Source organism: Tachypleus tridentatus, chromosome 7 (genome assembly GCF_004210375.1).
Source record: "Tachypleus tridentatus isolate NWPU-2018 chromosome 7, ASM421037v1, whole genome shotgun sequence".
Taxonomy (NCBI): domain Eukaryota; kingdom Metazoa; phylum Arthropoda; class Merostomata; order Xiphosura; family Limulidae; genus Tachypleus; species Tachypleus tridentatus.
In genome coordinates, this window is record NC_134831.1 from 16,637,493 (window position 1) to 16,653,103 (window position 15,611).

At 33.9% G+C, this 15,611-nt stretch overlaps 1 protein-coding gene across 5 annotated transcripts in view; it reads right to left on the reverse strand.

Annotated features, from left to right (window-relative positions):
- Positions 1-14,324, reverse strand: part of LOC143255200 (atrial natriuretic peptide receptor 1-like) — a 140,911-nt gene extending 126,587 nt beyond the window's left edge. For 3 of the 5 annotated variants that reach the window (XM_076510482.1, XM_076510483.1, XM_076510480.1), the window contains exon 1: positions 13,215-14,324. In XM_076510482.1, the coding sequence (XP_076366597.1) occupies positions 13,215-13,989 (775 nt within the window). In that variant the 5' untranslated portion in view covers positions 13,990-14,324. Of the gene's footprint in view, positions 1-13,149 lie in introns of all 5 variants that reach the window. The other 2 variants (XM_076510484.1, XM_076510487.1) reach the window with 2 other exon arrangements.
- Between the last annotated feature and the right edge of the window lie 1,287 nt (positions 14,325-15,611).

Genomic DNA, 15,611 nt, shown 5'->3' on the forward strand with positions numbered 1-15,611 from the left:
TGCGCAGTAACAGCAGTAAAGCAAATTTTACAACAAATCGGTAACTAATATTGCTTGGCTTCTCACAACTTATTCGTTTATCACATTCGAAATTTTTCGATTTTCTTTAATTATTACTTGCTTAATTTGATAATTACAGTTATTTATTTATCTTAGTAAAGCTCTCTACATATTTGCTTTGTAGCAGAAGAAAATATTCAGCTCGGAAAAGAAGTAGTTTCTGAGTTCGTACGTCTCGATTGTTCTTGACTGTTCAACCTAGGCTAAACCTAAGACCTAACCTAAGCTAAGTACAGGAAATCCTGTATATAGATAGGCTTACGTGTGATTTCTAAATCGTCAGAATAACAGCGCTAATTTATACAACATTCGCTTTTCAGGAATCTCTACGTGTCATGTATTTGGGATTAGTAAAGACACTTGAATTATAGTTAAGCCTAAAAATATGTACATTGCTGCAACATAGATAGGAAACAGGCTTACAGGCGTTGTTACGGTAACTTTTTGCGCGCACGTTGAAGTTCATTGTAGTTTCCTCCCGTTAGTCGTACGAGTTACGAAAGAGCGTGTTTACTTCCTGCTGTTATTCCAATACTTTTCAAACTTACTGTATTTCTTTGAATATACATATTTAGTATTTCCCACTGACGAGACTCTATCTTTTTAAAACACGATGCTTTTAAAATAGTAAACCAGTCATCTTATCACTTCATCATTTAGCTGGTACCTGTAAGGTCTTGATTTGTTTAGTTGCATTGACAAACATTTAAGGAAAAGACAATTCTCTTGAAACTTGTGCTGATGTTGTAGTATAGCAAGATGTTTGCAGTAAAAGAAATGGTTTCATTATCTTATATTCCATTTGTTTAGCATAGATTTTTTTCAACACTTATATAATTCATCTCGCAAACCTAAATTTTCACTTACAAACCATAACAGCAGCCTATAATAATTCGATATTTAAAGATTTGTTAGTAATTGTTTTGCACCGGCCTTGGCTAAGTGTTTAGAGTGCCGAAACTGTGAGTAAACTTTAAAGCTGACTGACAAATCTCACTATGCGATCAGACGTGAATAGTGTAAAAAATAGGTGCTGGGTGCTGTTGTCTAGTTGGCTTCCTTTTAGTTTCTTTATGTTCAAAATTAGGGGCGTCAAATAGCTCTCCGTGTAGTTTTGCACTACGTTTTGAAACATATAAACAAATACTAACCATGGTCCACATGGAAAAGTCTTAAGATACATCTAAACAATAAACGATTTAATTAATCAGGACTTCCTTGGGTCAGCTACAAGTTAAAATCCATATTTCGATTACCAGCGATGATAGAGTACAAATAGCCCATTGTGTAGCTTTGCACTAAAGAAATAACAACGACCAGGATTATCTTATTAAGTTGCTATTGCCTCAAATTTATAATCTCCTTCTAAAATACAGTATTTTCAGTAATTTCCATTTATATCCAGTACAATATGAAGAACTAGAGTTATTTTTGCCATTACGTCATAGGTATAACATGCAAATAACATTCAGTGCATTCAGAATTTATCTTAACTTTGTATTTACTATGGTTTGTTCTGGCATGGCCAGACCAAATCAGGATGCTTGGCTAGCAATCTGAGGGTCACAGGTTCGAATTCCCGTCCCACCACCAAACATGCTTGCCCTTTTAGCCGATAGGGCGTTATAATGTAACGATCAATTCTATTATACGTTGGTAAAAGAATAGCCCAAGAGTTGGCGGTTGGTGATGATGATTAGCTGCCTTCTCTCTGGTCTTTCACTTCTATATTAGGGACAGCTAGTAGACATTCTATACAAACCAAATTTTACAATATAACTCATTGTCGTAAATTATAAGATACATTTTTAAGTCGAACATGCAAGCCTGTAACGTATTTTGTGGAAGAAAATATTAATTACCTGAGCATGTTTGTAGCTCTGTGAATTCTGACTAAACTATTGTAATTAGCCTTTGAACTTTATGCAACTTTTATTTTTTTACTTTCGGACGCATTTTTGGAAAAAAACAAAACGTTAAGCCGTTTCATGTTAAATTAAATGGACATGGAAAAGTCGTAATGTGTTTCGGTGTAACATCTTTCATACACTGCATTATGCTTAATGGCAGCGTTTATTGGTTGCATATGTCATAACCGAACAATATCTCTGTAACTTCTGTGTTTGGGAAGAACTAAAACATGTGTATCAATATAATAAATATAGTTGTTGTTTTGAATTAAGCATAAAGCTACACAATGGGCTACCTGTGCTCTGCTCACCACTGGGGCATTGCGAGTCCGCAGACTTGCTGCTGTGCCACTGGGGGGCGTTTTTGTAACCAAGAGACTCAGGATTGAAACTAGGCCTCTATTGTCATTTTTTTACAGCCAGCAGAAGACCAATAACCAAGATATATTCAAGTAAAGTAGTAATAAATATTTAATAATAAACAAATTAATAGTTAGGGTTAGGTTACAATGTATACATATTACTAATGATTGATATTCCTCTTTATCATAAGTACTTCATTCTCCAGAGTTTCTAAGAGTGGCACAGCGGTGTTTCTACGGATTTCCAACGCTAGAATCCAGGTTTCGATACCCGTGATGGGCAAAGCACAGATAGTCCATTGCATAGCTTTGTGCTTAATTACAAACAAACAATTCTCCGGACTGTTTCTAAAATAGCTTCTGTTTAGCATCACAGAAGATGACTTGATAGCCTGAAAACACTTATAATATAACTTATGCTTTAGTCTGTAACAACACATCTGACATTACAATAACGTTATTATTGTTGATTTAGACAATTAAACAATCCATTCAAGACGATAGTATTTCTTAACAGTTCGTTTAATTAAAGTCATATATGATTAGGCGAAAGAAAAAATCCTGAATTGAACAAACAAACAGAGGGACGTTCAATATTGATGAAATCTGTTTATATCACAGGTAAACAATACCAAACAAGTCGAAGAATTCACAAAAAATAACAAAAAATGCCAATACTTGGCTGCACAAATACCAAAGAAAAGTAGCTTATTAAAATGAACGAGCTAATGTTTAATGGCTGATAGCTCCTTCTTTATTATATATGACTTCCTCTCTGCTGATGACAGTTTGGGTTAATTTCTGGAGCAGCACAGTCTATATAGGAGCAGGCTGTATGTGTATTACTGTTCTACCTAATAATTCCTATACATTATCAGTCGTATTTAAGTCCAGTATTACTCAACAGGCTAGTCCAGTACCTATGTGTTTCATCTTGAAACATTGCCGTGTGGTCCTGACAGTGTGAGTACTGGCGTTATTTTACTGATACACGAACCAATTTCCAAAAGGACAACTAATGGTTAACAGAATCTGATCTACGTAACGTATAGCTGTCAGGAATTTTCCATTCACCACACAGAGGTCTACTTTCCTGCACGCAGATGCCAGTCTAGACCGTGAATGACCATCCCCCAGATGTGACCGTAGTCAAGGTTACAAGCTGTACATATCTCTCCCTTGCAGGCCGACCACTTGAAGACACACAGAACCTGCTCTCAGCTGTAGATAGTACAGGAAGTCATTGCTAAGGAGTTCAGGTAACATGTTTCTGGACAAACGCCAGCCCAGAGTATTCGGTGCCTTGGGGCTAGTGCAGGGACTCTAACCAGATTTCTGGACCTGATCCAAGCCTCATGGACTCTGTTCTTGCCGTTGGACACGTTAAAGGCATTCCAGTAGCTTGGCAAAGCTCGCTCCTGTGAACACTAGCTCTGCTGGTGCTATTTCTAAGGGTTAAGTTCCGCATGTATCCCTTCTGCAATACTTCTCTAACATTTTGCTATATTATCTTTGGTCTGGTATCTGCGCTACAACCTAATGGCCATAGACTGTTACACCCCCAAGACCTGTGTCACCTCAAACTGGGTGCATCAATCATATAATAGTGTGACAGCTCCACAAACTTCAATTCAAGTTAACTGGTTTCTAACAGCTTACATATCCTCTCAAAACCAACGAAAAATATATACACTTATTATTACCGCAGTAATAAATATATTCAAAACCCGCCTTTTGCTTTGCAGAATTTGTATCATTTCTCATAAAGGTCTGTTTCATAAGGAATCAGTGGTGCACAAAACTTAAAAATCTTTATAAACGAGCTACATTAAAAAAAAGAAAAGTTGGTGTCTTAAAACATACAAATTTAAACAGACCCTGTTATCCTATAACTTTTGTGAGTTGGGCAAACAACACACAATAGAAAGGAAAATGTTAATACTTCCGCAACCTTCCCTTTTTAGTCGGAACTCAGAACTATTTCTTCAAACATAGAAAGACTTATATTTAAATAAACGCTTTCTTAGAACGTAAAGCCACTTCACAGAAGGTGAACAGGAAGCATTTTGCTATAGAACATAATGTATTATTTAACCAGTTATAAAAGAGATATACTTCTACTAGTTTATAACAAAACTGCCTGTTTAGTTCAGTGGTCCATTAGCAGACCTAGAATAAAATGAATTAGAAGTAAATGCAGCTAAATACTATGTAACACTTTATTTATTTTTAATTTAAATAATAAACAGATTTGTTTATATAAGTATAATGAACGTTATGAATGAAAATTTCACGAGTAATTTAAAGGTACAGCAAATTACATCATTTTATGCGCGTGTGTGTTTTCTATCGCTAGGCCAAATAGGGATACATGCTGAATCCACCGTAGGGAATCGAATCCCTGGTTTTAGCGTTGTAAATCGTAGACTTACCGCTGTTCCAGCGTAAAACTCCATACGCGTAGTCAGGAGTGTTTATAGAAAAGAATTTTTAAACAATATGAGCTTCAATTCCTTCGACCATATTAAAGAAAAACTATATAAACGAATTTTGGATCGACACTGACTGTAACAAAATAAAACTATTTGTTGTTTTCTTTTGTGTAAATTTGGAAGCAATATTACGAAAAACAAATCTGGAGAATATTTTCTATATTTTTTTCTTTTCATTCTATATATAATTTTTAAATTGTTTTTGTACTTACCACAGTAAAACTGTACTGGAATAGAATTTTGAAAAATGTGTTATTGATGTTACTTGTTTATTCTCTTGAGTTATTTAGCAGATAAATTGTTTAAAATATTAAAAATAAACATAGAACTCAATCTATATTGTTACTATGTTAAACAGTTTTGTGGACTTCCACTTCCTCACCAGTTATCCTGGACAAGAGTAAAGCGATAGGAAAATAATACGCTTCACGTAGTAACGGCATCTATGTGTGTTTTACTTATAGCAAACCCAAATTGGGCTATCTGCTGATTGTTTGTTTGTTTTGGAATTTCGCGCAAAACTACTCAAGGGCTATCTGCATTATCCGTCCCTAATTTAGCAGTGTAAGACTAGAGGGAAGGCAGCTAGTCATCACTACCCACTGTCAACTCTTGAGCTACTATTTTACCAATGAATAGTGGGACTAACCATAACATTGTAACGTCTTCAAGGCTGAAAGATCGAGCATGTTTGGTGCGACGGTGATTCGAACCCGCGACCCTCAGATTACGAGCAGAACGTATCAGCCCACCTGGCCATGCCGGGCCCAAGCTATCTGCTGGATCCGGCATGTATATTATATAGATAAGGTGTTAAGTTGTCTTTTACCCACTATTGGCAAATTTTGTTTTGGAATGTACTACAAAAGTTTACCAAGTAAAATATATCATATTCTTGCAGTATTATTTTACCCAACCTTAAAAGGTTAGTTACAGCACCTTATATTACATCTGTTGTTACTTGGAAAGAACGATAATGTATTTCGTCAAATTTATTTTCAAATTTTTAGTGTTTCAATAAACATTGTAAGCAACTTTTGGACAGAGGTTCTTATAATAAATATACAATCTATACGACAGATAATCATTCGATATTTCCCTAACTTAAGCTTTAGATTACCAACAATAAACAACACAATTCCCTGTAAAAATGGTTTAAATCATTACAATAGAAAAAAGCAAAATTGGTCCAAATATTAGATATCTCAATTCTATGTAGACTTTAATCATTTAGTCGAAATGTTAATCACTTTGTGTTCCTTTTCCTCACAAAGATTTTGATTTGTTTTCCGTATGTTATCATATTATCGTTGTGATTATTGGTTCGTGCGTAGAAATAAACTCATTTTAAACTATATTTTGTTAATATTTCTCAAAATTTACGGTTTTTTTGTCTAATTTATGAATTTAGTTAGACGTTTCTAATATGATATTCTAAACCAAGTTGAGAAATTGTACAACATCAACAACATACTTTCAATCATTACCACTTTCCTTAGTTCATAACCTAGCCCGGTCTGGCCAGGTGGGTTAAGGCGTTCGAATCGTAATCTGAGAGTCGCGGGTGTGAATCCCCATTACACCAAACATGCTCGCCCTTTAAGCCGTGGGAGCGTTATAATGTGACGGTCAATCCCACTCTTCGTTGGTAAAAGAGTAGCCCGAGAGTTGGCGGTAGGAAGTGATGAACAGCTGCCTTCCCTCTAGTCTTACACTGCTAAATTAGGGACGGCTATCGCGGATAGCTCTCGTGTAGCTTTGCGCGAAATTAAAAAAAAAATATCTTAAAAGATCAATCTAAATATAGTGCATAATATAAGACTATATATAAATATTTGAGTAGAGTTCTCTAGCTATAAGATTATCAATATATAGCTACTATCCACATATAATTATTGTAACTTATACAACAGTGACTCTTTTTACGAAATACATTTGAATACAAAACAGTTTTAACGCAGCTAGTAAGGACGTATCAACAGTTTGCGAAATTGTCATTCATATTGTTATATACTACTGACAATAATTTCAAACCGTTCGGTGAATTTGATTATTTACTTAATTTGACTTTAACCAATATTGGATCACTAGAAGAAAATCTGAAATCCTTTTAATTGCAAATTAAACAAAAAAGTTTCTCTAATAGATAGTTACCACCAGTTTTTTTTTGTTTTTCGCGCAAAGCTACACGAGGGCTATTTTCGCTAGCCGTCCCTAATTTAGTAGTGTAAGGCTAGAGGGAAGGTAGCTAGTCATCACCACCTACCGCCAACTCTTGAGCTACTCTTTTACGCACGAATAGTGGGATTGACAGTAACTTATAACACCCCCACGGCTCAAAGGCTGAGCTCGTTTGATGTGGCGGGGATTCAAACCCACGACCCTCAGATAGATTACGAGATGAGCACCCTAATAACATGGCTTGTTGATAATAATAATATATAATATTATAATAATAATAAATAATAATAAATTTATTAAGCAATAAATTAGACACAAAAAATCAAATATCAATATAAAACCATCAACAAAGAGTTAACTCGTCCTGTGATGGTTAAACACATAATAAAGTAAAATCAAAACTTACAAAATCAATATAAAGTTCCCAGAATATTATCATCAGTATTTAAGATCCATTGTTTTAAGTATTTCTTTTGATTAACACGATTAATAGAAGATCTTATACTATAAGGAATAAAATTATGAATACGAGGTGCCAAATAAAGATATTGATGAAGTGTAACTGTTTTACGTGGTGTGGGTACATTAATTGGAAAAAAAGATTGAAGTCGTGTAAAATATGAAGTGACTTTAAAAGGCCTATTAAAAGAAACATGCAATGTAGATAAAGCTAAAAAATATAAATAAAGTTTATCATATGAAAGAGGGGAGTTAAATTTACTGAAATCGGTATCAAGCCTATGAGTAAAAATAAGAGAAAACACTTTTTTGCAACTTGTGAATAGGAATTAAAAAAGTCTTATATGTGCCACCCCAAATTGAAATACAATATTGTAAGAAAGATTGAAAGAGAGCATAATATACACTTAACAAAATATGATAAGGAGCACAATGACTAAGTTCAAAATTAGCATAGAACTATATTTTAATTTATTAACTAAAGAATTAATATGAAATTGCCAATTTAATTTTCGATCTAAAATAATTCCTAAATATTTAACAGAGGAAACTTGAGTCAATTTGGGACACTTACAATTAGAGTAAGTATAACAATCACTAGAATGATAAAAATAGAAGGAAAAGCTGGAATGACACCATAAAGGTTAAACTGAAGAAGAAAAGATTTAGATATATTTAAGGATAAGTCATTACAGAAAAGCCAATTTTAATTTTATTAAGATCACTAGAAATAATGGCTTCATTAATTAGATTTGGCTTACTATAAACAACAGCAATATCATCGGCATAGGCTTGGATATCTCCAAAAACTGTTGGTAAAGAATATCATTTATATAAATGAGAAATAATAAAGGGCCCAGAACAGAACCTTGTGGTACTCCAACATTAATTGTAAGCCAATCACTATAATTATTATGGATACAAACCGATTGCTTTCTATTGTGAAAGTAAGAAAAAAACCAATCAAAAACAATGCCTCTAAAACCATAATAAGATAATTTATTTAACAATATTTTATGATTAACAGAATCAAAAGCTTTGGCTAAGTCAAGAAAAACAGCAATTGGATGAAGATCAGAATCCAAAGCTTCTGTAATACTTCCCACAAGTTTAGCAACAGCAACCTCCGTTCCAAGCCCAGGCCGAAAGCCAAATTGAGAAGGAGACAAAACTGAATGTCTATCAAGAAATGATAAAATTCTAATCTTCATAGATTTTTCAAATAGTTTAGAGAAATGTATTAATAAGGAAATAGGTCTATAATTCGTAAAATCAGAAATATTACCAGATTTATAAATAGGAATGACCAATGATAACTTTAAAGCATTAGGAAACTTCCCTTGAGTAAAAGATAAATTAATTAAAAAAGTCAAAATTGGTGCAAAAGATTAGCATTAGCTTTCAAAATCTTAACCGAAACACCATCTACACCATTAGAAGCTGAATTTGATAAGGAGAAAATATTATTCATAGTTTCAGATACAGTAACAGGATATAGGTAACAAGAAGAAGAAGGAGCAGGAGGCATGCCCTGAGAACAAAATTTAGGATTGGAGCAAGTAGATTTAGCAACATTAACAAAAAAATAATTCAAATCAGATAAATCAGTAGTACCAAAATTACAAAATTTCTTATTTTTTTTTTAACATCAATAATAGAGTTAACAATATTCCAATTCTGTTTAATAGTTTTAGCATTCTTAAACAGGTTATGATAATAAGTCCATTTAGTCTTACGGGTCAAGCTAACAATATAATTCCTTAAACACTTAAATCTAATCTTTAGATAAATATCATCAGGAAATTGATGTACTTTCTTTTTTAACTTATCTCTTTTAATCATTAACAAAACCAATTCACTGGTAATCCATGGCTTAATTTTTCTAAACTTTCGTGACACAGAAACAGTAGTAGTACAACTTTGAATACAATCAGTTAACACTTCAGCAAAATTATCATAAGCAACATTAACATCAGAACAATTCATAACACAGGACCAATCTGAAAAATTCAAACAAGAACTCAATTCATTAAACTTAATCTTTTGAACATTTGAGACATGTTTTAGATCCGATAAAATGTCTATACATAAAACAATTGGAAAATGATCGGTCAAAAAACTCTCAACAATATAAGAATAACAATTTTTAACAGTATTTCCACTAATTAAAAAATGATCAATACAAGAATTAGTAACATTGGTTATCCGTGTAGGAGAAGAAATAATAATACAAAGATTGTTCTCAGACAAAAACTTAAAATATGCATTCTTATAACAAACATCATCAAATGCCAAAACATCTATATTAAAATCACCAACAAGTATATTAATATCATATTTGTATAAATTCAATTCTAATGAAAGCTCATCAATAAATTTCAATACAGGCAATCTAGGAGATCGATAAACAACAAAGAGATTAAATTTCTTATTTTGAATCATACAAAATAAAATTAAAGCATCAGACTTAATGTACTGTACTTCTTTTATCATAGTCAGTATCTCAAATTTAACAAAAACTGCCACTCCACTAGCCTTATTTAGACTAGAAGATGAAGAATAAAAGGAGTAACCTGGAATCGAAAGGAAACAAATCCATCCTCAACAAACCAAGTTTCAGAAAAAGCTATTATATGAAATTTAACAATGCTTGATTGTAAAAAAACAAGAAATTGGTCAAAATTTTGAGTAAGACTTCGAATATTAACATGTATTAAATTTAAATGACCAACAGAAAAAACATTTGGTAAATCAGAAAGAGAAGACAAAGTTGGTGTAACACCAACAATATCATCAAAATCATCAGCCATTGCAGTATTTATAAATTATTAAGATCAATCAAGCAACGTAAAACAATGGGCTGAGTAGTTTCTGATTTCCTAATAAGAATATTACCATTCGATACCCAAAGAAATTTATAGCCAAGATCTTTCTGTTTTCGTTTTGCTTGCATGAAAATATCACGATAATATGGGGAGAGATGTTCGTTAACATAAACTGGATAAGATTCATTACAGACCTTAATATCATTAGTATTAAGAGAGCGAAATTTAGTTTTCTTAAGTTTAAGCAGATCAAATTTAATTTGCTTACGACAAAACTTAACAACAATCTGTCTCGGACTCTTATTTTCAGTTGTTTTCTTTCCTATACGATGAACAGTGTCAATATCTGTAGGAGCACAGTCAACCCCAAAAGTAGTTGTAATCTTCTCAACAACTTCTTGCAAATTCTCATTAGGCTTCTCTGGAATACCTCCAATCAAAACATTATAGTTATAAGAATATTGTTCCGCTTCACACATCTTCCTCCGATACAACCATTTTATGGTCAAAGTGCTTGTCTAATAATTTAAATCAGTTTCTATTTTTTGTTGTTGTTGTTATAGTTTCTAAATAGTATCCTACATTAATTCATAAATCATATGCATCAGAGAAGGATTTAAAATTCCATATTTTGACAATGGAAAAGCCTGTTTAAAGTACTACTCACAAAGAAATATAATCGTCGTGTCATTACGAACAGTAAATTGTGTAAAATATTTTCATCTGTGGGGCGTTGTAAAGTAACGTTCAATCCCACTTTTCGATAACATAAAAAATAGGCGAAAAGTTGACGTTTGTTTGTATTGACTAGTCGCCTTCCCTGTACGCTATTATTTCTAAATTATGAACAGGCAGATAGAGTAACATTGCGCAAAATTTCAAAAAGAAATCGACAAACAATTAGTTGTCAGTTTTATAATTACTGTCTTTGAGGTTAGGCGAACAACGTTGTAAGTTTCTTCGATACTGGGCATAACACTTATATCATGTTAATGGATAATTGCAAATTACAGCAAACTTGCAACAGTAAAAAAGATATATATAATTACATATGTGTGTGTGTGTATGCGAAATATTTTAAAAGTATGATAAGTAGATACGAAAAAAGTTTAAAAACTTTTAAACGGGTTATTAAATAAATTTTCATTGTTTCTTAAAGAGGCAACTTTATTATATTGCAAATTTGCAAAGGCTGTGATTATTTTAAATAAGCACTCGTCCTTACAAGGCAGTTTATTTTGAACAGTGTTCATTTCTGAAGCATTTGTTCTCTGCAAAGAGGCTATTTAAATTCATGGTTAATAAAAGGTTATCTTAGGACATGAAACTTCAGTTCCATTATATGTAATTGTAAAAAAAACAACAATGCAAAGACGCCCATAAAAACCGCAAAACACTGATTACAAAACTGAAAATTTGAATGTACTCAGTTATGCACCATCATGCCAATTTTGGTGAAGATCCAACCAAATTATGCAAGTAGTTACATTGACTTATAACAATATTAATATATTTATAAACACTACATGGCCATAAGTATGTGGACACCCGACCATCACACCCATAAGTGCTTGTTGAACATCTCATTCCAAAACCATGGGTATTAATAAGGAGTTGTTCCCCCTTTGCTGCAGTAACAGACTCCTCTCTTCTGGAAAGGATTTTCACTAGATTTTGAAACATGGCTGAGGAGATTCGCTCCTATTCAGCTATAAGAGCATTGGCGAGGTCGGGCACTGATGTCGGACGAGAAGGCTTGTCTCGCAGTCGCCGTTCCAATTCATCCCAAAGGTGTTCGATAGGGTTGAGATCAGGGCTCTGTGCAGGCCAGTCAAGTTCTTCCACACCAACCTCGGCAAACCATGTCTTTATATACCTAGCTTTATGCACAGGAGCATTGTCATGCTGAAACAAAAAGAACCTTCCCCAAACTATTGCCAAAAACTTGGAAACACACAATTCTCTAGAATGTCTTTGCATGCTATAGCATTAAGATCTCTCTTCACTGGAACTAAAGAGCTTAGCCCAAACCATGAAAGACAGCCCCAGACCATTATTCCTCCTCTACAAAATTTTACAGTTGGCACTATGCATTCAGGCAGGTAGAGTTCTTCTGGCATCTGCCAAATCCAGATTCGTCCGTCAGACTGCCAGATAGTGAAGCGTGGTTCATTCCTCCAGAAAACGCGTTTCCACAGCTTCAGAGTCCAATAGCGGTGTGCTTTACATCACTCCAGCCAACGCTTGGCATTGTGCATGGTGATCTTAGGCTTGTGTGCGACTGCTCTGTCATGGAAACCCATTTCATGAAGCTTCCGACGAACAGTTCTTGTGCTGACGTTACTTCCAGAGGGAGTTTGTAACTCGGTAGTGAGTGTTGCAACTGTGGGCAGACGATTTATACGCGCTTCAGCACTCGACGATCTCGTTCTGTGAGCTTGTTTGGCCTACCGCTTCGTGGCTGAGTTGTTGTTACTCCTAGACGTTTCCATTTCACAATATCAGCACTTAAAGTTGATCTTAGCAGCTCTAGCAGGGCGGAAATGTGACGAACTGACTTGTTGAAAAAGTTGGAATCCTATGACAGTGCCACATTGAAAGTCGCTGAGTCCATTCTACTGCTAATATTTGTGTATGAAGATTACATAGCTCTATGCTTTTTATGCACCTGTTAGCAATGGGTGTGGCTAAAATAGCTGAACCCACTAATTAGAAGGGGTATCCACATATTTTTGGCCATACAGTGTAGATGTGCTAACATAACTTAAGTTGTTATTTTAAAAAAATATATTTATATGTTACTTTGGGTGAACTAAACACGAACAAAATAAAGATTAAAACCACCTATAGTTTTTCTCACCTTGTTAAAATCCCTTTTATGTTCTTTGTGGAGTTTTTTTAATGGAGACGAAAGAATCTACTCACCTCTTCCGTATTTCGTTACATTCTGAAGTAATCTGTGATAGGAAAGCTCAGGTAAGGTTTCGTCGAACTCTTGTTCGTGGAAGGACAGGTTAATTAGAACATATGGGATAGCAGCGAGGGTAAAACAGCAAGTGGATTTACCCTGAGTATGGTAGCGATGGTTATGGTAGAGAAAGGCCACTACATTCCAACCAAAATGTAAGAGCATCTCTAGAAACACTTGCCCAAGTTGAGAGAAATAACCATTCATACGGGTAAGGAAAGAAAAGACTGTGGTTTTGTCATCAAAAACGTAAGCTTGTCCGCCTACTGTAAGTAGAGGAATCTCCCAGACCGAGGTGTAACGTGTAACCGGCGCTAGGACGTATGAATCAACTGGCCCCAGGAAAACACTAACTGTTTTGTTACGGTACATTTCATATGCTGCCAAAGGGCCATGCGTGGAGGAGCTATGAGTATTCCTGGGACATACCTTGATGATATTTCTATTTAAAATACCATGATCCTCAACAAATTTCACAGCATGTTGAATGGAAGGCATGATTTTATAAAGGGAGTAGGGTAGACTGTTATTTTCTGGAGCTAATACTACTAGGTTGATATGGCATTTAGAGTGATTAAACTCACGCTTATAATTTGATTGGTTGTACCTTGAAATAAAACTTGACACGTGGTTTTTAGAATGAGTACACGAGTTCCTCAAACATTTATCGGGAGCATGATCAGTTGCAACAAACTTAAAAAAAACTATCAACAATAGTAAAAAATTTGACATCTATCTATATTATACGTCCCGCCCCGAGAATACACTATAAAAAACCTATAAATTGAAAATAATTTTCAATTTTTATTTCTATAGATCCGAAACTTGGCTGTCGATGGCCACTTAAACCTTTATACCGAAACTGTACGTTTTCCTGTTACAAAACCATATATACTGTCTTTCAGCCGGAAATATCTCTATCGCTGAAATTATATAAAGATCACCAGAGCTCATTTAGAAAAACAACAACAAAAAAGATTATTAAAAACAATTACAAGCGATTAAATATAGAAACTACTTCAAGAAGCTACTAGAAATTCCCTCTATCTCTACGGGTACACATCTCAAACACAAACAGATTTGTTATTTACTATAAAAAGCACAGGAACTGCTTTGTAAGACTTCCTGCATTCTTTATTTGTTCTTTTATAATCGTAGCGCCATCTAATGGGAAGTAAATTATTAACTAATTCTTGATAACGAGAAACCCACTTGAAATATATATGCAAAAACAGCTCGTTTCGGTTGAGAAAATATTTTACGTAGAAGAGCGAATAACATCACTGTTCACCACTTGAAATAAATATGTATCTCAGAACGGCTGGTATGGGTATTAACACTTTTATTGATAAAAAGAAGGTAGAAATGTTGTTCTCTGTTTATCAATAAAAGTGTTAATATCCACACCAGCCGTTCTGAGATACTTTATCAATTAGCTCTATGCTCTATATTCCCTCAATATTCAAAGTTGGTAGTAAAACGACGCTTGTTGTTGTACTGGATAGAAATTTTGCCTTAGTACCCGTAAGCGATTCTCCATAAGAAGTCTTGGTTAAAGGTAAATAATTTGTAATTGTAATGATCAAACAGTTAGTCTACTGTATAACACTGAATAATAAATCTGATGCAATCTCACAATATACTTAAATTAATTAAAATGAGTAAATGGTGAGTGAAAAGGACTTAAACTCCATACGTATAATAAACATACCACCATTATAAGAGAAAAACTGTATTTTTGTATTTATTGACCCAACTTGTGTTGCTAAGCCTTAAATGGCGAAACTGCAGTCCACAGCAGAGAGTTCGGCGTACCAAATATATTAAATCTTTACATCATATTATACAATGAAAAAGTAATCAGTGATGTAATGTTGAAATAGATGTTCCACTGCGTAATACCGATTAATAAATTTTGGCGCAACGTTCTAATATTATTCACATGCCAAAATTAATTTGGGTTTCTAAATAGGGAGTTAAAATAATTTAAACACTGCTTAAATAATAAGCCTTTTTTATGGTTTAAAACTTTTCTTTTTTTACTTTGTATGTTTATAAACATTTATTTCTAACAAACAAAGTGTACAGATTACTAGTCGAGCGCTCTAACCACAACAGCCATGACGGGCCTTACTCTGATATCTGGCAAAATCGTTATGTCGTGTGAAAAGTGTTTTGAGTCTGATGAATCGAGTTTTTGATTTAATACGTGTCATCTGTGTTCGAGAAACCTGTCACTGATTTTAAAACCAGTCTCACCAATGAACAGCAAGTTTCTATAGTTACAAACAATACAATTCATAATGGATTCTGATTAAAATAAAAGTTAAAACTATTTGTTATGGAAAAACGAT